This window comes from Vicugna pacos, chromosome 14 (genome assembly GCF_048564905.1).
Source record: "Vicugna pacos chromosome 14, VicPac4, whole genome shotgun sequence".
Lineage (NCBI taxonomy): Eukaryota > Metazoa > Chordata > Mammalia > Artiodactyla > Camelidae > Vicugna > Vicugna pacos.
Window position 1 is genome coordinate 73,379,962 of NC_133000.1, and position 20,303 is coordinate 73,400,264.

Genomic DNA, 20,303 nt, shown 5'->3' on the forward strand with positions numbered 1-20,303 from the left:
CCTCGCCATCCTTACCTCGGTGGCTGGGCTGGCACACGGTCCCGTCCTCCCGTCCAGCTCGAGGCCCAGCCGAGTGCGAGCTGAGTAGGGAGGCTGGGGAGCCAGTCCACGAGGCAGACTGAGGTGGGAAGAGCATCAGGCCGGGGGGGCCTGAGAGTGGGGAGCGCCCGCCCCCGCCGTCCAGCCTCAGGGATGCCAGGCGGTCTCCACAGAGACCTGGGGTCACGGCTGGGGGTCCCCGAGCACGCCAGCCCCCTGCCCCCAGCCAGGTGATACCCCAGACCTTCTTCGTGGGTCAGCCTGTCACACGGGCCCCATGGGGCTGCTCTGGCTTCACTGCGGGTGAACAGCCCTGCCCTCTCTGGGGGCCGGTCTTCAGATCAGGCTCTGGGTGAGTGGAGACCTGCCCGTTTCCCGGGCGCCAGGGAGTGGGTGCGGGAGGGAGGCCGGGCTCACCTGCCAGGTGCCGGATGGTCTTTTTGCAATACTCCTCGGCCAGTGGGACTGTCTTCAGCATGTCTCGCCCCCACTGCTCCAGCCGCTTTCCCTGGACAGCGTAGGACGCGAACAGGGCGGTACACAGGGACCCGAGGAAGCCTGGGGGCACAGGGGGCCGTCAGGGGGCATGCTGGCCCCTGCGTCCCTGACCAGGACCCACCTTGAAGATTTGACCTCCCATTTCCACCTGCCCCAGGGTCACGGCCGTCCTTCAGGGGGAACACCTGCTTCCTGTGTGAGCAGAGCGGCTATGGGAGGGATGCGGCCAGCCCGAGGGAGCGCTTCCTCTGCCCAGACGTCAGCTCCAGGGATGAGCATCCAGTTCTCACACCCAGGGCTCGGCTCGCTCTGACCACCCGCCAGCGCCCCTCCCGTCACGGGGCATTTCCGCCGCACTGTGGGGAATAGACATCGCAGCTCTTGCTGCCAAAGGCAGCTCAGATTGACAAGGAGAGTGCAGTTGTCAACTGTGCACAGTCGAACCCTCGTCATCACCCTAAAAATATGCAAACGACTTGACTCCCATGCAGGAAGTGACACGTCCTTAATACGAGTGGGTGATACATCAGCCCACGTCTTAGACGATTAAATTTTCAAACCAGATTCCCATACTCACCAAATTGTTTCCAAATGCTCAGCCCCTTCCTGTTTGAAGGCTATTCACGCTGACTTTACTTCGGCTGAACCGTGAGTGAGCAGGCGTCCAGGGTCCACCGGCCCCAACTGTCCCCAGTGTCGCCTCCCCCCACCGCCAGCTACACTGTATGCCTTCTGCTCAAACCTTAGGGATCTAACGAACTCATCTGTGGAGGCTGTGGCTCAGCTGTCACCCCTGCCGTGGACTCAAAGGCATATTTTGTCACGTTCACGCCTTGGGTGCCACGTTGCCCACAGAGGGGCGCATCCGGGGGCACAGGGTGGGCCTTGCAGTTTGGCGGCTGACACAGGTAAACCTGGGCACCATAGGTGACATTGGATGGGGCAGCTGGCAGCCCCAACCTCGAGGGGGCTGGGGAGGGTGTGACACACCTCGCCGGGACAACGGCGGGTCACGAGGAGGCTGGCTACCTTCCTGGTCACGTCTCACAGGCGGCGCTGCCGCCCTCGGACCACGGGCCCGGGGAACCCAGAGCGCAGGTCCCCTGAGGTTCCCTTTTCCCTCCTCACTAGCAGCCGGCAGGCCCTGCCACAGGTGAGGAGATGCAGGCTTGGGCAGTGGGGGGACTTGGTCCAGCTCCCTTAGCCCGTGTCTGTCTGGCCTAGAGCCCAGCTGGGGCGCAGCGCAGGGCCACGTGGAGTGTGATCGCCCAGCTGGCTCCAGGGGGACGACCGCACAGAACCGCTGGTTCCCGTGACTCCCGCATGGATCCCAGTTTCCTCCAGAACCCAGGGCTGCTCTTTTGTCTTTATTGTGACATGAGCCACGTGAAACCAAGGAGAACACTTTCCTGTCCACGGCCACCGGCTCGTTGCCAGCCCTGCTCTCAGGTTGAAAGCAGAACTGAAGCCAAATCTGCCCACCAAGAAGCAAAGCAAACAACGGGTTTGGCCACGTGGGCGCCGCCCGCCCGCCAGGTGCTACCTGTGGGGTGGTTGTGGGTCATCCGGCCACACTCGATGCTGACCTCCACGAGGGTCTCCAGCCGCTCCGGCTTCCAGTACCGCATGCCCACGCACATGGCCTTGGTGGCGGCTCCGAACCCCGAGCCTACGTGGAGCACGGAAAACCTGAAGTTAGAGCAATCTAGCGCTCACGAGTGATCGAACATGAACAAAGATTCATGTAGTAACACACTGATCGTAGCGCCATTCAAATGAGTCAAAAATAGGGAAACTGAGTAAATTCCTGATAAAGAAAAGAGATGAAAGAAATCGCAAAGCAAGCATGTGCTGGAATGCCACAGCGCCTTTAAAACCAGAATTTAAGGAACATTTTTTATTGAAGTGCAGTCGACTTACAGGGTTAGTTTCAAGTGTGCAGCAGAGTGACTCAGGTGTACGTGTGCACACGTGCGTATTTTCTCCTTTCAGATTCTTTTCCATTGTATGTAAAATGGAATTTTCATGGTGTGTGGACATGCTCGAAAGGTGCTTGTGCTGCGAAAATTTAGGAGACAGAACTGTGCACACAGCGTCTTTTAATGACACATTTTTTCTCTTTAAAAACAGCTTCACTGAGTTACAGCTGATGTACGATCAGCTGCATGTATTTAAAGACTGCAAAGTCAGTCCTGACATGGTGGCCCGTGGGACCAGCCCCTAAGCAAAGACACTGAATGTGTCCGTCCCCCAGAGTTCCTTGGGCCCCCCACGCGGCCCCGGGGCTGGGAGTGCAGCTCAGTCTGCAGGTCCCAGGTCTGTGTGAGGACAGGCCCCGGAGCACAGACTCTTTGCCGGGCTGCTTTCGCTCCGCGTGCCTCTCTTGAGACCCACCCAGGTCGCTGTCCAGCAGGTGGGCTGCACCGTGGGGACGGAGGTGCCCAGTCCATCCACCTGTTGATGGACGTCTGAACTTTTCCAGTTTGGGCTGTTGCAGACAAAGACGCTGTGAACATTCATGACCAAACCTCACGCGGACGGGCACTTTCTTTCCTCGGGGCAGAACGTGGAGCTCGGTGTTGGATCAATGTTAGGCTTTTTAAGAGACTGCCACGCTGGTTTGTGAAGTGGCCGCACGGCTGCATGCCCCGGACTGTGAGCCGCGTCCTGGCCGCACTGCAGTCGGCCACCCTGCTACGCGCGTGGGGGCAGCTGGGGGCAGCCGGGGGCAGCCGGGGCCACGCTTCATTCGTGCGGACTGAGGGCGTCTTAGCGTCTCTGGGCTGTGCTGAACAGCTCCCCCTGTCTCGTACTGGGCTGCTTTTCTCATCGTTAGGTTCTGAGGGCCCTCTGCAGCTCCGGACTCAGATCCTCATCAAGTGTCTGCTTCGCCACGTCCTCTCCCAGCGGCGGCTTCCCTTTCCCTTCTCTTACCAGCGTCCTGAGGAGAGAGGAGTGAATTCGGGAAGCCTTCCCGCCCTCTGCTCCCTGGGGAGAGCTGGGCACCGCTGGTGTTACTGCTTCGCTGTCTGGCAGAGCCCCACTTCCTCTGTGTTTCTCCACAGATACGAGGCCGCCGGGTGACCTGCTCAGTCTTGAGTGACCGTGGTACTTCGTGTCTTTCCCGGAATTTGTCCGTCTGATTTAAGTTGTTAAATTTATCGGCATAAACCTTGTAGCATCATTCCTCCACTTTCCCTTCGGTTCCTGCAGACTCTGGCGTGACGCCACCCCTCCCCACCGACACCGGGAATGTGCGCGCCTCCCTCCTCCTCGATCACCTGTCCAGGGGACTGTCAACTTTTTATCTTCTCAAAGAGTCACTTCTGGTTTCGTTGGTTTTCTGTTTCCTGTGTCGCTGATTTTCTCTCTGATTCTCATTTTCTCGTGTCTTCTGTTTCCTTTGGGCTCAATTTGCTCTTCTTCTCCTAGTGAAGACGAGGATGAAGACTTCAGTCTCCGGCCTGCGACCGTGCTCTGGCGTCCCTGCCTGCAACCGCGGCTGTCTGTCCCCTGCAGCTCTCTTCCTTTGGCCGCACCTGTTTGGGGGGCCTACTACGAGGAACACGGACGTTCAGGTTTGCCGCTCCTCCCGGTGGATGGATGCGCGGTCCTGACGAAACTGCCTTGTTTCCCGGCAACACTCTCATTTTGTGTGTTTTCCTGTCCCTCGGCTCTCCCCTGGTCGGCGTCAGGGGGCGTGTCTTTCCCGTCTAACCTGTTTGTGTCTTTATATTTAAAGAGCATTTCTCGTACGCAGCACAGAGTTGGGACCGCCTCTCTGTCCCACCCGGACTCTGCTTCCCCTTGGGTCCTCGGACCGTTCACACTTGGTGCGATGCGTGATGAGGTTCGAGTCCAGCCTCCGGCTGCTGGTTCCCCACGTCCTGCCTGCTGGTGCTGCCCCTGCCCTTCCTCTCCTTCCTCCCTTCTTGGACTGCATGCGGATGAGCAGGGAGATCCAGCACCGGCGGCAGGGGAGGATTCGCACAGGCGAGGACAGCAAGGGCCAGGACGGTGCCAGGGCAGAAGGGGGCCCACAGACCTCGGCCACCGCACCTCCTGGGTGCTCAGAGCTGCCCAGGACTCAACACAGGCTGATTGGAGGCAGGCTCCCTCACGGGAGGAGGAGATGCGCAGGAGATCCCCGTGGGCCTCCGCTCCAGGCTCCTGCAAACATAAGTCCCTCCTGAAGCCCAGGCAGGGGAGTCGTGGGTGCGCACCCTCCCGGGCCCTCTCCCCGCAGGGTAACGAGGTGCTGGATGATGACGTTCACCGTGGCCCCCAGTTGGGGTGGGGGGGCTTCTCCCACGGTGGGGGTGGGGTCGGCTGGCACTGCCTGGACCAGCCGAGGAGCCCAGGTGGCACGTGGCTGCTTCCCCAGCGAGAATCATCACGGTGGTTCCAACGTCTCTCACTGACCTACGAGCTTTGACCTTCACTGTCTGAGCGGTCAGTCTGCTTTCACGGCACTGGACCCATGTCATGGCTCCAATGAAGACCTCACACCTGCACCAGCATTTGCTCAGACACAGCTGACAAGCCCTGCAGCACGTGGTTACCACTTTATAGAACATTTTATTTTGTATTGAAGTGTAGTCAATTTACAATGTTAGTTTCAGTTGTACAGCAAAGCGATTCAGTTACACACATACATACATACACATTTTTTCTTTTCAGTCTTTTCCATTAGGTTATTACAAGAAATTGAATATAGTTTCCTGTGCTCTACAGTAACATGGCTACTACTTTTAAAGTCTACTATCTTTCAGCGAGGTTTGAATAGTAAGTTAGAATGAAAAAGAATCTGAAAAAGAACAAGTGTGTGTATGTGTGTGTAACTGAGTCTCTGTGCTGCACGCCAGAAACCAACACGACATGGCATAGCCACTGCCCTTCAATAAAAAAACCCAGGTTGTCACTGTTTCCTCACTTTGGGCCCCGCTGGTGGCGTCCTCTCCCCTTGAACAGCTCCCTGGTGTGTCTCCCGAGCAGGGAGCAGGGGATGAGCCCCCCACGCTTGTCTGCCTGGAAGATGCCCTCGGGGCGTGGGGCCTCCTCCCTGCTTCTGAGGGGAGCCGTCCTCCCCTCTCTTTGACGTGAGCCGTGGGCGGTGGGGCCGCTCTGCCCGTCCTGGCGCTCGGGCCCTTTCATGTCGGGGTCTCTCTCTGCCCCGTCTTGGAGGCGTCTGCTGCTGCGCCTTCAGACCCTCTAACCTCCCCCTGAAATGTCTAATCTTCTATTAATCTCAGCCAGGAAAACGTTCAACTCAGACAGTGCAGTCTTTTTCTCTGGAAACGTGACTTAGGTCTATTTTTTATGCCTACACGTCTCTGCTTTGGAAAACACAGAGCACCTATTATCGTCCATACTTGCTTGATGTGAGTGTCAGATTTCACCACTTCTGATTTTTTTACTTTTCTCCTTATTATGGACCACATTCTCCTGCTTATTTACGTGCTACTAACATTTGACGTGACAGCTTCCTTCAGTGTAAACCCGGAGGGCGGGCCCAGGACACCAGGGGCAGAGGTCCTGGGGCACAGAGACCCAGTGCCTCACCCCGTGAGCACAGGACGTCAGGGTGGAGACTCGCCTTTCTTCAGGAGGCGTGTGCTTTCCTTGACACTTTGGCTAAAAATACACATTTAAAGGGAAAGCAGTAGAAAACGGTCCTTAAAGGAAAGGAGTGATGGGGACAAGGAGCTGGGAAGCTGACCACCCCTCGGTTGATGCCAGGCCGGGGCCGGTGCCCCAGGTGCGGGCAGGTGGGGGAGGAGAGCACCCCTGACCTTTCTCGTTGAAGGGCGTGTGCCAGGCCAGGAGGTAGTTGTCTGGCTTCAGCTGCAAGCAGCCTTCGACGGTGGCCGGGTCTGCTCGGTGCTCCGGAAGCTTCTCGAGTGCGTCCACGTAGCGTCTCACCATCTCACGGTACAGGTCGTCCAGGCACCAGTAATCTAGGAAGGAGGGACAGCAGGGTCGGGCTGGTGGACAGAGACCGGAGCGGCGGGGACAAGGGCGGCGACAGCCCCGTCCCCCACAAGAGGTGGAAGAGTTCGGCGACTGTCCAGCACAACCCTGCGCCCTAGAGAAGCACGCTCTGGGTTTCATTTAATTGAATTGTAGTTGGTTGTCGTGACGCTTCTAGTTACTCACGTGAGTCTAGAAAAGCCCACGACCCCCATCTGCGGCTGAGGGGTCTATCCCCGCGAGGATGGCCGGGCCCAACGGGGCCCACGTCTGAGGTATGGAAGCTGACCCCCCCCCAACTCTCGCACCCGTGAGACAGCCGAGTTCCCGTTGTCCCAGCGTCCCGCCGCGTCCCCAGCCGTGGGAAGGCGTTTCGGGGACAAGCAAGGTCTCGAGTCCCTTGATGACGGGGCACAGAGGACAGGGCGCCAAGGCACCCTGACCGCCTGCCGTCGGCTGCGCTGTGTCGGTCCCACTCTTTTCCCCAGAGAAGGATCAGGCAGGTTCAGTGACTTGCCCGGGGCCGGAGCTGCTAAGAGGGTTTCCATGGCAAAACCTGAGCTTTTCTGCCATTAAGTTAACCCACAGCCTGCTGGACCGAGGCCACACGTGCTCTGCAATGGGGGTCCAAGGTGCCCGGCCCCGTGGGAGGGCAGAGTGGGGACGGTGCGGGGACAGGGACACTTGCCAGTGCAGCCTGACGGACACCAGCCTCATTCTCTGCTCAGACTGCATTTCAGGCCGTGGGCTGCCCTCTGGAGCCGTCCTGCCCCTCTTCTCCGGGGGCGGAGTCCCGCCCTGGGCAGGTGTGAGGGGAAGTGGGGAGACCATCTTCCTCCTGCTCTCCTGGGCTCAGAGCAGGCTGTGGGGTGCTGTCGGCATGAAAACCCAGGTTGCCTCCCAGCCAGGGTCCCAGCGCGGACAGGACAGGAGGGAGGTTTCACATGCACCAGGCAACAGCTCCCCGTCCAGGCAGGGTCGTGGGGGTGGCCTCGTGCCCCAGAGTCGTGACCCTCCGGAGGCAGAACTGGTGAAGGAGTGGCTCCCGACCTTCTGTCTGTCCACCCCCACACAGTGTTGCCCAAGTTCTGAGTGGGGATGGGAGGGTGTGGTAAGATCTGGGTTGAGGGGCAGTGAGTCCTTCTGGTCTTGTGGAAGCTGACACCAGATGACACTGGGTGACACTGGGTGACCATGGTTGGGAGACATGTCTAGGTCCTCCATTGCCGCCACTGCTGAGACAGGCTGGGACCTGGGACCCACTGCTGTACTGTCCCCTCCAGCAACGACCACACAAGGAAACTACAAGGTGACCACGTGCACGTGTGGCTGGAGGCAAATTATGACACAAAAAGATCAAAACCCAACTGCCACTTCTGAGGCGTGGGGAGCAAGGGCAGGGCCTGAGCATGGCGGGCCCAGGGGGTGCCGGCCCAGCGACCCGCTCTTCCCTCACCCCGTTTAAGGAGCCAGCCCAGGCACCTGTTGCTTGTTCTCGCTCCCTGAGTAAAGCCTCGCCTGGACTCCTGCAGGCCTCTTTCCAGTTCCTGCTGAGTAAGGACACAGGCTGGGACAACGCAGCCCCAGTTGGAGTGAGCAGCCCTGGCCCCTCCCCCCAGGGAGTCATTCTGTTCTGGAGTCGCGTCCCTCTTGAAGGGGAAAAGCTCCTTAAAAGCGAAACGGCAACAGAACTCCCAGTGCTGGATTCAGGCTGGATGTTTCAAAGCCGCAGGGCCCACAGCCTCCCGCTGGAGCTCCACCTGCTGACTCTCCCACCTCACTCCGCTCTCCGCCCGTCTCCCAAGGGACAGACCCGCTCGTGAGACCACCTGTGCGCCTCCCAGCTCACGACGTAAAGAACAGGCTCAAAGCCAACGTCAAGTTACTTTGCAGCAAAAACACCAGCTTTCTCCAGACGCGATTCCTGCGGCCACGGATGGAGAGGCAGCCACGTGGAGTCTGGAGAGGCTCGCCCACCCACGCCCCGCAGCTGGCGGACACGCAGGTGGCACTGCTGGCATCCCTGGCGGTCCCTCACCTGCAGCAGCAGTGACATGGCCACTGCTGGACCAGGACGGAGGAGCTGCTGACCCCCAGACAGATGACGCTGGAGGAAGACAGACAACGGTGTGCCGGCAGCCAGCTTCCCACAATACTACGGTCACGCTTCCCTGTGCCGCCCCCAGTCCTCTCAGAACCTGTACAGGTGTGTCAGTTAGCTCCTGGAGGGAGGCTCAGAGGGAGGACAGCCCCCGGGCAGCTGGGCGTGTGGGGCTCTGGAGCCCCAGGGGACGGTCCCTCTCAGTGGGGAGCCTCTGGTGGATCGTGTGCAGGGTCGGTCACCCGCCTGCCCTGCAGGGTACCAGACACCACTCCCCAGGTCAGCGTCTGCTTTTGTTCAGTGTTTCAGGGACATGCCCCAAAGCAAGACGTCACCCATTGCTCCTTCTAGAGCAGAACTGCGGCTCCCCAGCCCTGCCGCCGGCCTAACACACTGGCTAGAGAGACATCCTTCAACACACCAAGATGCGGCTCCCCAGGAGGAAGTCTGCCTGTCTTTGGAAATCATGAAGAGCTGCCACTGGGCCCCCGGACTATTGGCTGTCCAGTAGTCCCAGGTGTGGGACGGTGCTTCAGATGCAGGTGCGAGAGGTTGGGTTCCAGTCCTGCTCTGAGACGCTCGGCTGTGTGACCCTGGGAAGTTACCCAACCTCTCTGTGCAGCTCCTTCTCCTATTTTCTGCCGTAATAAAGTGGACCTTCAGGGTGACGTGAGGACCAGAAGACGATACCCCCAGGGTTAGGGGAGCACCGGCCACAGTTGGGGCCGTGTCTGAGTCAGCGGTCACCATTACTTACGTGACTCAGACGCCCCTCCACAGGTTGCAACTTGTTATTAACGGGAAAGTTTGGGCTGTTCAAGAACTTAAACAAATTTCAGCTTAGAGTTTTAGTGAGCTCAAGTTTCCGGAGGAGCAGGCCTTCTCACATGCATGATGGTGCCTGTGTCCCTGGTGGCGCCCCTGTGAGAACCCGCCCGACGACACGTCCCCCTTGGCCACCCGGGGTCGGTGGCTTCTGCCAAGAGGACTCGACTGGACCTGTCCTGGGAGAGCGAGTTCCCGCCATGAGCCGTGGGCTGTCTAGGGGTCACCGCACAGACCGACTGGGGTGTAAGAAGTGGGGGACCAGCCCCAGGCACGCACGCAGGCACCCTGTGCACCTGGATGGGACACAGAGGGGCACGAGAACCTCCCGGAAACATGAAACAGGATCATCTGGACTGTGTCACTGTGCAGACTTGAGACGGTTATCTGTGGTGTGCAGCTCCCTTCCCAGCTATTTGGGACCCGGCGGGGCAGGCGCATTCCTGAGCAGTGACAGCAGAGCTAAACCGAGTCCCCAGCACACGTGGACCCGCGGTGAGCGCACAGTGAGATTCACATTCCAGAGACTGCAGAGCTGCCTTGGACTCTCATTTTGCAATGACACGCTGATGACTCTAACAGTCTCTAACAGAGCAGATACCTTCGTATCAGACACCTGCTGTTTCACCAAATTCAGCAAAAACGGACTGTCCCTGAAATCAACCTGCTGCTTTAAGGGCAGTTCAGGGAATGTTGTTTTCTCCCCATCTCAACCCATTTTGTAGCGTTTTCTTGGGGCATATTTATGGGTGAGCAGCGACCTGAGCTAACGCACAGTTTGGTAGATGGCATTTTAGCCGCGACTCATCGGAATTTCTAAGTAATCCCCAAACAACACTGTCTTACTGGGTCCAAATTGCAAACTGGCTTATTATTTTATACATTCACCAAATACATTCAGAGGAAGGGGTCTGACACCTGCAGTGGAAAGTTAACCCTCGTCCCAAACAGCTGCAAAGTGGGAGGTTTGATCAGTTTTAACTCTAGAAACAGAGGCTCAGCCTGTGAACCTTCACAAACCCAATGGAAAGTCTGGTGTAAGAGGCAGCACCTGCAGACAAGCAGCGTGAGATCACGCTGTCCCCAAGGCCACAAAGGGGCACGGCCCTGCACCGCCGGCCTGCTGGGCACACTGGTGTGGGTCAGACCGCACTTCCAACCCTGGCACTGGTAACACCCTCACCCCTGGGGCGAGAGCCCCGCCGTCGCCTGCGAGGGCGCGGGCTGAGCCTTACCTGTGACGAGGGCCTCCGCCGTTGCCATGTGCATGATGGTGTTGTCACTCACCGGCCACTTCTCTGGTGAGAGCACGAGGTGGTCCAGGCCCCCGAATGCCCGCAGCTCCTCCTGGGTCTTGGTGCCTGAGGCGCTGCCCTCCCTGAAGGCACTTCCGTGACCCAGAGTGTCCCCCACACCCCCCAGCAGCATCGCAGCCTGAAACTTCTCCATCTCTGGCGGCCACCCTGCCCACAGCCACCGAGCCGCCCGGCCTCTGCCGCTTCCTGGCAGTGGTGGCCTTCAGCCCTCCCCGCCGACTTCTGTTTTGGTCTTTGTGTCACTGTCGGGAGCCTCCCCGAATGGTCAGACACTCCTTTTCTGTCTCTGCAGGTGGCACCAATGAGAAAGCTGTCTGGACCCTGCAGCTCACAGCACCACGTGGGGGTCAGCCTCCTTCCCTGCCTGCAGGGACACTGACTCTTCAGGAGAGGAGACTGTGGCTCAGCCAGCGTCCGGACGGCTCCAGGTTCCCACACAGAGCAACTGCTTTCAGTGCTGGGTCTGCACGGTGTTCTTGAAGATGCACACATTTCTGCAGTTTATAGCGTAACTCACACTGTCAGACTCAGCTCAGTGCGAACGCCACGCTTGTGTAACTGAGTGAGCCCCTGCCACGGACCAGTCATCACTCTGCCCCTGGAGCTCAGACTTCAGGGAACTGGGATCACACACCACGTGGCCTTCTGCGTCTGGCTTCTTTCACGGAGTGACACAGTGAGACTCACCTGTTACGTGCACAGTTTAATTTTTCGGAAATTAGCTGATTATAGAATGTGTTTATGATGGAAAAAAATAGGCAAGTGTACAGGAAAAAAAGCACAGCCCGCTGCACTGCAAATGGTTACACGTGTTCTCAGAGTCCAACGCCCACCCACGGCTCTCCGCCACAGTTGCTTTGTGTGGTCGCGGGGCACAAAGCCTTGCAGAGGGACCGCCGACCTCGAAGCTTCGCGTAAACACAGAAAGGAGCGCTGGGGCTGGGGGAGGTGGGATGTGTAAACAAGAGACCCTGACTTGAAGCAAGCAGTTAGGGAAGCAGCCCGCCCCTGCTCCCCAGGACCTGGGCGCACGTCAGACACGCACCTGCACGTCAGACACGCACCTGCACGTCAGACACCTGCACGTCAGACACACACCTGCACGTCAGACACCTGCACGTCAGAAATGTATCTGCACGTCAGACACCTGCACGTCAGACACACACCTGCACGTCAGACACACACCTGCACGTCAGACACCTGCACGTCAGACACCTGCACGTCAGAAGCACACCTGATAAAAATAAAGTTTCTCTCAGGACTAACAAGGTACTGAGATGCACTCAAGGAACAGGCATCATTATAACAGTATTTGTTTAAAATGAGGTTCTGGAGCATCGTTCCAGCTGGCAGGATTCTGAGAGATGTGGGAGCAAACAGCCCTTCAAAACTGGCACAGCTGGACCTGGGCTACTGGGACGCGGGCTCCCTCCCTGAAGGCAGCCCCTCAGACAGCCTCACCTAGGAGGAACAGCACCTTTGGCAGAAACAGTTACTGCTGACGGCTGAGATGCCAAGTCAAGCTGGGTCCTTCGGCTAAATCTGAGGCAGCAGAAACCCTGTCGAAGATGCTAGAAGCAACTGCAGACTGTCTGGCCTACGTCAGCGAAGAGCAGAGGGATGAGCTCACTACCTCGTTCATCCAATGTTTACTGAGCCCTGGCGGGTGCTACGAACCCCGCAGCCGGAGCCAGAGAAAGATGTAATGTCCCATTTACACTTCTACTGAGTTACGGGGACACAATGACACGTGTTATGTCACCAACGCAGAAAGAGGTGATGATGTCTGTTCCAGAACTCTCGGCTGGCCGGCTAAGAAGGCACCGGTCCAAATCTGTCGCGTCTGGTTCCTTTGCGTACCTCCGGTATGTGTGCACTTTCCATTTCAGTGCACTCAGTCAGGGAGGTAACTCGCGTCAGCACAGGGAAATTCTAATGTTATGAGATGTGTAACTTCCCACGAGGAAACAGCCACACTTAGCAGACCACGTGACACCTAAAAAGTGGGTGACCACGGCTGTGTATCCTGGGATGAGGCCCCATAACATGGCGGTGGCTCCCCTGACGTGGGACCAAGACCCCGACGTCCAGTAGTGAGCGTCTGAGCAGCAAGAACAGAGCCAGAAGACCACGACACCAGAGAGAGCAACTCTAATGTTCTGACATTCTCGGCAGGCTCTGAGCACACGTGACTCAAATGTAACAGAAGAGACAGAGACCTGTGGGTGTTTGAAGAGCCCGTGTCGATCACAAATGCTCTGGTGTCTACGAGAAACAACTCACACAGCACCTTTTCCCCACTTGACTGTAGATCTCGGGAATAACAGGGTCGCAGACCGCCACCGCTCACACAGGGTCACCCGAGTTCTATGACCTTCTCTGCACAGAACACGACACGTCAGGCTCCGTGAAGCCTCGAAAGGTGCTGTAAAACTGTTGAGGTTTTCATTAAGTCAGCTCTTTTGTATAGAATAAATGCTCCCAGAATCACAGGCTTGCAGGTGGAGGAGGCCTCGGTTTTCCCTTTGGGGATGTGGCCTCGGAGGCCGCACGGAGGTCAGGAGACGTGCCCAGGCCCTGCACCTAGGGGGCCGACCCCCAGACTGAGTCTCAGGCCTCACGCCCCTTCCCCTCCACAGCCTCTGTCCTCTTTGAAACTTTCTGTGCAAAAGGATGAGCGGTGCACACACCGCAGGTTCACACAAACCTCATGTTGCAGGTGATGCTTCCTGCACACTGAGCAAGTCACACATTCGGATGCGGCCCAAGCCACACGTTTTAGGCACACACTGTGTCTACGGGAACCCGGCAGTGAACTTCCTGTCTCCTGGGAAATGACCCCGATTTGTCTGTCTCATAAACTGGGTTGTGGGCCAGCAGCAGGCACACTTGTGACGTGAAGACCTTTCCAACCAAGGGAGGGTCCACGAGGAGCTTCTCAGAGCGCAGGGTGGGCAGCGAGGTGGACGGCTCACCCCCGGCACGGCCCCCCCCTGCTGCTCCCAGCCGCACCGGACGGGCCCCCTGACAGGGCGAACCCGGGAGAAACCGGGTAGTGACGTGGGGCAGACACACCTCCTCCTGCGTGTGACGGGGAGGACCCCGTCTGGGATTTCTTGGGACAGTGACGTGTATCTTAGCTTCCAAAGGTGTGAGCCGCACGGGAGGGTGGGTACTCACGCTATGGAACGTGGAAAGGAGCCAACATGACTTCTGAATCTATAATTTATCACACACAAAAGAAATCTTTTTCATGGAAAAATGCCTTTTTAAACGTAATAAAATATATTTTTAAAAAAGCATCTTCATGAACCTTCTGAGGCAGGTCAAGTCCATCATGAGACGTGAAGCAGACCCGCTGGCTCGTGGGCAGTTAACTACACGAGCCAACTGTGGTGTCGCATAAAATCAGTAAAACGATTCTCAGAGGGACATCTAGAGAAGATTAAAGAGAAAACAGGTCTCAACTCTAGACATCTGGTAATTGAAAAAATATGGACCTCAATCCTGGCACCAAGCGTCAAGCCGCCAGAGCCCACAAGGAGCAGAGCAGATGCGACAAGCCCTGACGGAAGAACTTCTCCCTGGAGAGAAAGAGACCAGAGACGCGGCGCTGAAAGGCGCAGCACGTCCCTGAGAACATGGCCTGGGGCTGAGACCAGGCCTGTAAGCGGTGCTGCTGGCTTTAAAGCAAAAGGGAAACAATTCTTTCGGCACGAGGCAAAAGCAGCAAGTGGCAATAAGGGGAAAAGCAGACCGTCCTCAGACGATCCAAGGGCACCTGAGGGGAGCGCAGTAGCGTGTGTAAGACACAGAAAGAAAATGAGGGCAAAGGCTTCATGTCAGGAAAACCATTCTCCGCCCGCAGGGACTCGGGCACCTCCTTGTGCTCGGGGTCCAGCACGAGCCTCGGGATCTAAGTGACCAGGACGCCAACGTGCGGACCGGTGACAAGACTCACCACCCGCACGACCACACGCCGCGACTGCACCCACGTCCAGAGGGAGACTCGGCCGTGTGCTCAGCGTGGACACAATCTACTCCTTTAATGGGGGAGAATGTACAACCTTTAAAGAGTTCTCAGTATTTATACCGACGGTGGCAGAAAAAAGGACATGCAGTTGTAACAGAAGAGCCGAAGTGGAAAACCCCCAAAGCCCCATAGTCCTGAATCTGAGCCGGGAGCATCAGCACAAGGAGCGGAGGACCCAGCCGACGCTAATGAGCATCTTGCTGCCTGGATCACGGCTCTGGAGCAACATTCTCCACTGACAGAAACTGGGCTCCTGGGAGAAACGGCTGATCCCGGGCCTGGGGCGGGAACGGGCCAACACGCCCGGCCGCGTTGAGGACGGGGAGTGCGGCTGGGGACACAGACGGGCAGCCTAAGCTCCCGGTGTCAGAACTGCAGTCAACTGAACCTTCGTGTACGATTAAACCCAGGAGTTCACACAGCATAAAAGATAAATAAATAAACACGAATCCTTTTTAAAGGATGCTACGAAAACAAGTCGTTATCTTGATGACAGGTGAATCCAGGCAAATGATCGGCACTTACCCTGCCTTTTCTCAATGAACTGGGGCTCCTGGCAGCAAACCCTGGAAGGTGGAAGGATTATTCCAAACAGAAAATGAGACGGAAGTGACAGAATTAGAACGTCACCCTCCACGCTGGGTGACGCCGGCTGAGCAGCGGCCTGGCCAGAGGCGAGGTCTGACCCCGACAGCAAACGCCACCTGCCGTGGTCCTGAAGCCAGAACCGCGCCCCCCAGGTCCCCACATGATGCCCACACAAGTGGTCACCCAACCACTCTGTCTGTTGCATGGTGACGCATCCCACCTGCTACCCCAGGGTGTCACAGCGCTAGAGACAGTTCATACATTTTCCTCAGTCTTCCTAGCACGACTGAAATGGAAGACACCACCGGGGTTGGCAACCTGAGAGCAGGTCTCATGGGAGGGTCTGCAGGGTGGCAGGGGACAAGACCAGGTTCCTGGCACCTGGACCCTCCCCAGTGTCCCGCCCTCGGCGGTCACTGCACCCCTGCGGGTGTGCTGATTCCTGCAGAGACAGCGCCTGCAGGTGGAAGGGAACAGGCTACAACACAACAAATACAAAACAGAACTGGAGCTGGAAGTATGGATGGGGTGTGGCTCCCCTGTGTGTGTGTGTGGGAGGTGACGCGGGGTGGAGGTGAACCCAGCACCAGACTCCCAGCGTCTGTTTTGTCACCTGAGGGCCCAGTGCAGGGGCCGATGCATCCTCACAGCACTTCACAACAATGGTGACAGCGCCTGGACGGAGCCACCGTCTCTCCTTCGGGGACTGGTGCGTCCTGTCTGCCCCGGGCCATTCCTGCCCTGACAGCCAGGTGGGGCAGTGCTGCAAGGACTCCCCGGCCTTTCTGTCGCACCTGCTGCTTCCAATGGAGGTGGAGGCGTCAGTGCTGAGAGAGGTGTGGCTGCTCAGGACCCCGGAACCGCGGCAGGTTTCCCACACGAGACAGGAGCACAGCCCAGGACTCAACAGCCGAGACCGAACCCCTCAGAACACGGGACGCAGGTGAAGGGGCAACACCTTGGCCCAGACCCCGGCTGAGGGGGTCCTGGCGTGTCCCGGGAGTGTGAGAGCCAGTGGGAGGACAGATGGGAGGACGTGGAGGACAAAGACCAGGAGGAGGCTGAGCCAAGGCCAGCAAAACCACCAGAAGAGGACGGACAGGCGAGACAGGCCCGACTCCTCCCCGAGGGCCAGACCCGGGCTGCCGCCCGCGAACCTGAGATGCCCAGGGCTCCAGGCCACAGTCGCCACGGCCCCCAGAGCATGTCAGGCAGCCCACCAGGGAGGTGTGAGCACACGGATGGGGGAGGGCGGCCTCCACGCCTGCTGTCACGGCCCGTATTCCTGCCTACACCTCAGTCTCCCGTTTATAAAACGGGCCATGGCCACGTGTGCACCAGATGAGGAATGAAGCCAGTTTCTACCCTCCTTTCCGGGAACAGGTAAAAGACAGAAGCAGCCCACTGCCCGCTCAGGCCAGTCCTGTGTCTCGAAGACACAGAGGGATGCCAGCGAATCCGGGCGACAGGCTGCCTCCCCGCGCCAGCTGGCCCTCCCTGCCAAGCGGCCGATCTTAAGACCGCTGGCTGATCACACCCCGGCCGGACAGACACGGAGATGGCCAATGCTCTCTGCCGACTCTCTAACCCATCGGCCAGTTACACATCAATATCAGCAACTGCAGGGCTTCTGAAAACTAGTTTACAAGTTAAAATGTGAATGTTTAACCCCAGAAGGCAAGTGTGAATTGGCTGAGGTGTTCACCTGCCCGTGCAGAGCAAAGTGGGGAGAGAAAGAGACGCCAGCAGGACCCAGGTCCACCCCGCCCAGGGCTTCCTGCTCTCCTGACCCTCTGCCTCCCGGGGGAGTGAGCGCGAGGGTCCACCTGTAGTTTTAATCTCCCTCCTGCCCCCGCCGCCGCGGATGAGGCTGAGCGCCTGCTGTGTTCCCACCGGCCACCTGGAAATCACCTTGCGAAGGGCTTATTCCAGCCTCTTACCCGCTGTCAGTTAGGTCATCTTTTTCTTACCGTCGTGTGGGAACCCTTCATCGGGGAGGCCCGCACACCCTCGTCAGCTTTTCGCCCTCTCAGACAGCACGTGTGCCCCTCTCCACCTCCTGAGGGCGCTCCTTGGTCAGAAGGCCGTATTTTCAGCCTGACACGCTGTCAGTCTCCTCCTCGGCGTTTCCTTGAGGACGTTTACAACCCTCCTACGCACGGCCATGAAGACATCCTGCCCCATTACTTTCTAAAGGTTCCTGCCTTCAGCCTCTGGCCCTGAGATCTACAGTCCACTTACCTGACTCTCACGTGTACGGGGAGGCAGAGGTCAAGATGAACTTTTTTCCACATGACTAGCAGCTCTCCTCGGACCAATTCCTGAAGGGCTGTCCTTTCCCCATCTGTCTACAGGATGTCTTTACCATAAACCAAACGCACCTGTAGACGTGGACCTGCTTCTGGGCTCCCCATTCTGCCCCCAGTACCGTGTCGTCTTACTACATTTTCAGGTTCACTTTGTTTTCTTGCCCTGTTGCGTTCAGTGTTCTGAAATGTGGTGGTTCTCGGTTGCTGACAGTGGGTCCTGAAGTTTGGCTGAACTGGCTTGTGGATGCTAATGCTTTACCAGCAGCTTGGACCAGCCGAGACCTCCGGTTCAGTGTTGACTGAAGGTAGGCATTCAAGTTCCAGTGAGTATAACATACAAATCAAGGCCCCAGACAGATCAACCGAAACACCAGGATGACCTACAGGACAGAGTTCCATCTGGTTGCTAATACTTTGTTCAGGGTTGTGTGTGTTATGTCCATCTGATGGGCCTTTGATTTTCGTGACCGAGATTGGCCTGTGATTTTCCGCCCTCAGGACGTCCTTCTAGGCTGCGCGCTGCTTGGCCAGGATTTCTAGTTTACTAGCGTAAGGCTGTTCTGACGTTCTCCCACCGTAACGTCTGTTGGATCTAGTGATGCTCCCTTTCGTGGTCTGTTGGTCGTTGTTCATTACTTTGTAAGCCTTTTCAAGTAATAAGCTTTTGGCTTTATGAACCCTTCCTATGTACACTTTTTTTCCTATTTCATTGAATTGCCGCCTGTTTAAAAACTTAATCCCTCTGTCTACTCTGAGTTTGATTTCCTGCTCTTTTCCTACTTGTTGAGATGGATGCTTGGCTTACTGATTTGCAGCTTTTCTTTCTGACGTTTAAGAAGCTGAGTCCTGCAAGTTGTCACATGCAGTGTTTTCTTCATCATTCACAATACTTTCTAATTTCCACTGTAAATTTTTCAACCCAAGGGTCCTTCAGAGGCACGACATTCACATGTATTTCAACCTATCTGGTTATCTTTCTGTTACAGTCCTAGCGCAATCGGATTGTGGTCAGAAAACATGCTCTGCATCATTTCAATCCTTTGAAATTTGTTGTAACTTACTTTATGGCCCAGTTTATGGTCAATATTTATAAATGCCCTGTGTGTCCTTTTGAAAAGGACATGTGTTCTTCAGCACCAAAGGCAATGTTCTAAGTATGCCCATTAGCCATTTGTTACGCCGTCCACATGTCCTACCTCCTCTACGGACCCACCCCTCGGTCAAATGTGAGAATCCCCCACTTGGCTTGCAGGTTGTATCTTTCTCTTTAAAATGCCGATTTCTGCTGTAAATAAACCACTACCTTCCTGGTGGAAAAACCCTTGTCACCAAGAAACGTCTCCCATTATCTCTAGAATTGCTTTTTACTTTAAAGCTTATTTTATTATTGCTAACCACGTCAGCCTTTCCTGGTTAATGTCCGTACAACACACCAACTTCTGTCCTCCAAACTGTCCTGGGCCCTGTTTCACTTGTGTCTACTCTGCATAGTATACACAGAGGCTGGATTCTTAAAATCCACCTAACATTTCATTCACTTACATTTAATGTAATTATGTAAATGCCGACACATCTGGGCTTAAACCCTCCGTTTATCTCTGCTTCCTGTTTGTCCTGCCGTAGGCTAACTTTCCTTGTGTCCTTTTTTTTCTTAGATTCTTTTGGACTGAGCTTTAAATTATTTTATTCCCCACTCTATTATTTAGAAAATATACAGAAATTATAATTCGATTTTTGTAAGGATTATAACATACAGAGAGAACAAATATTTTTTCCCACTGCTTTATCTTTTCATTTTCTTGACAGTATCTTTTGATGAGCAGAGCTTTAACTTCGATGAGTCTAATTTGTCAATTTTTTTCCTTTACGTCAGTGCTTTTTATGTCTTCTCTAAGAAACCGTTGCTCACCCCAAGGTTACAAAGATAGTCTCTTATGTTCTGTCTAAACCTTTATAGTTTTCAGTGTCTTGTTCAAGCCCACAGTCTGGCCCAGCGTAATCTCTACAGACGGTAGAAGGGAGGACCAGGTGTCAGTCTGTGTTACCAGTTGTCACAGCATCACTTGTTGAAAAGACTCTTCTGCCCCCACTGAAATAATAAAAACTGACGACCAATCTTGCAATAGACGAATAAAGCAGGAAGACTTTACTAATTCATGTCAAGACTGACTCTAAGTGGAACAGCAAGTAGGAATGTGCGGTGTTGGGGTAAAGATGAAAAACAGACCCACGACACAGCAGAGTCCACGCAACGGTGCTTGCTCTTTACAAAGACATCAAGGTATGTCATAAAGTTTCCCCGGTTCACCTAGGAAGCCTCACGCCCCAGTGAGAGAGTGCAGCGTGAACTGTGAAAGGCAGGTGCTCTGACCGGAGTCACGAGTCAGTAGCCAGGAGAAGTGATTAGCTGCCCTAACCGGGCAGACACAAAAGCCAGGGTGCCTCGCAGAGCCTCGTGCTGTTTAGACCAGAAGCGGACAGTCCTCTGCATCCCCGAAAGCACGAGGTTAAGTCTACAGCACAGTTACTAACACGTTCACACTTTCATTTAACACGGACAGAGTCTGAATACTTACAGCTGCCCGCGAGCTGCAGCCAGCAGTCCCTCAGCCACCATCAGCCTG

At 56.2% G+C, this 20,303-nt stretch overlaps 1 protein-coding gene across 1 annotated transcript in view; it reads right to left on the minus strand.

Moving 5' to 3' along the window:
* LOC102526166 (inactive ADP-ribosyltransferase ARH2) overlaps positions 1-20,303 on the minus strand; it is a 33,667-nt gene that overhangs the window by 3,404 nt on the left and 9,960 nt on the right. The window contains exons 1-4 of the mRNA XM_006218182.4: positions 10,669-10,932; positions 6,330-6,494; positions 2,081-2,206; positions 457-597 (exon numbers count right to left, since the gene is read on the minus strand). Coding sequence (XP_006218244.1) covers positions 457-597; positions 2,081-2,206; positions 6,330-6,494; positions 10,669-10,882 — 646 coding nt within the window. The 5' untranslated portion in view covers positions 10,883-10,932. Of the gene's footprint in view, positions 1-456; positions 598-2,080; positions 2,207-6,329; positions 6,495-10,668 lie in introns of the transcript that reaches the window.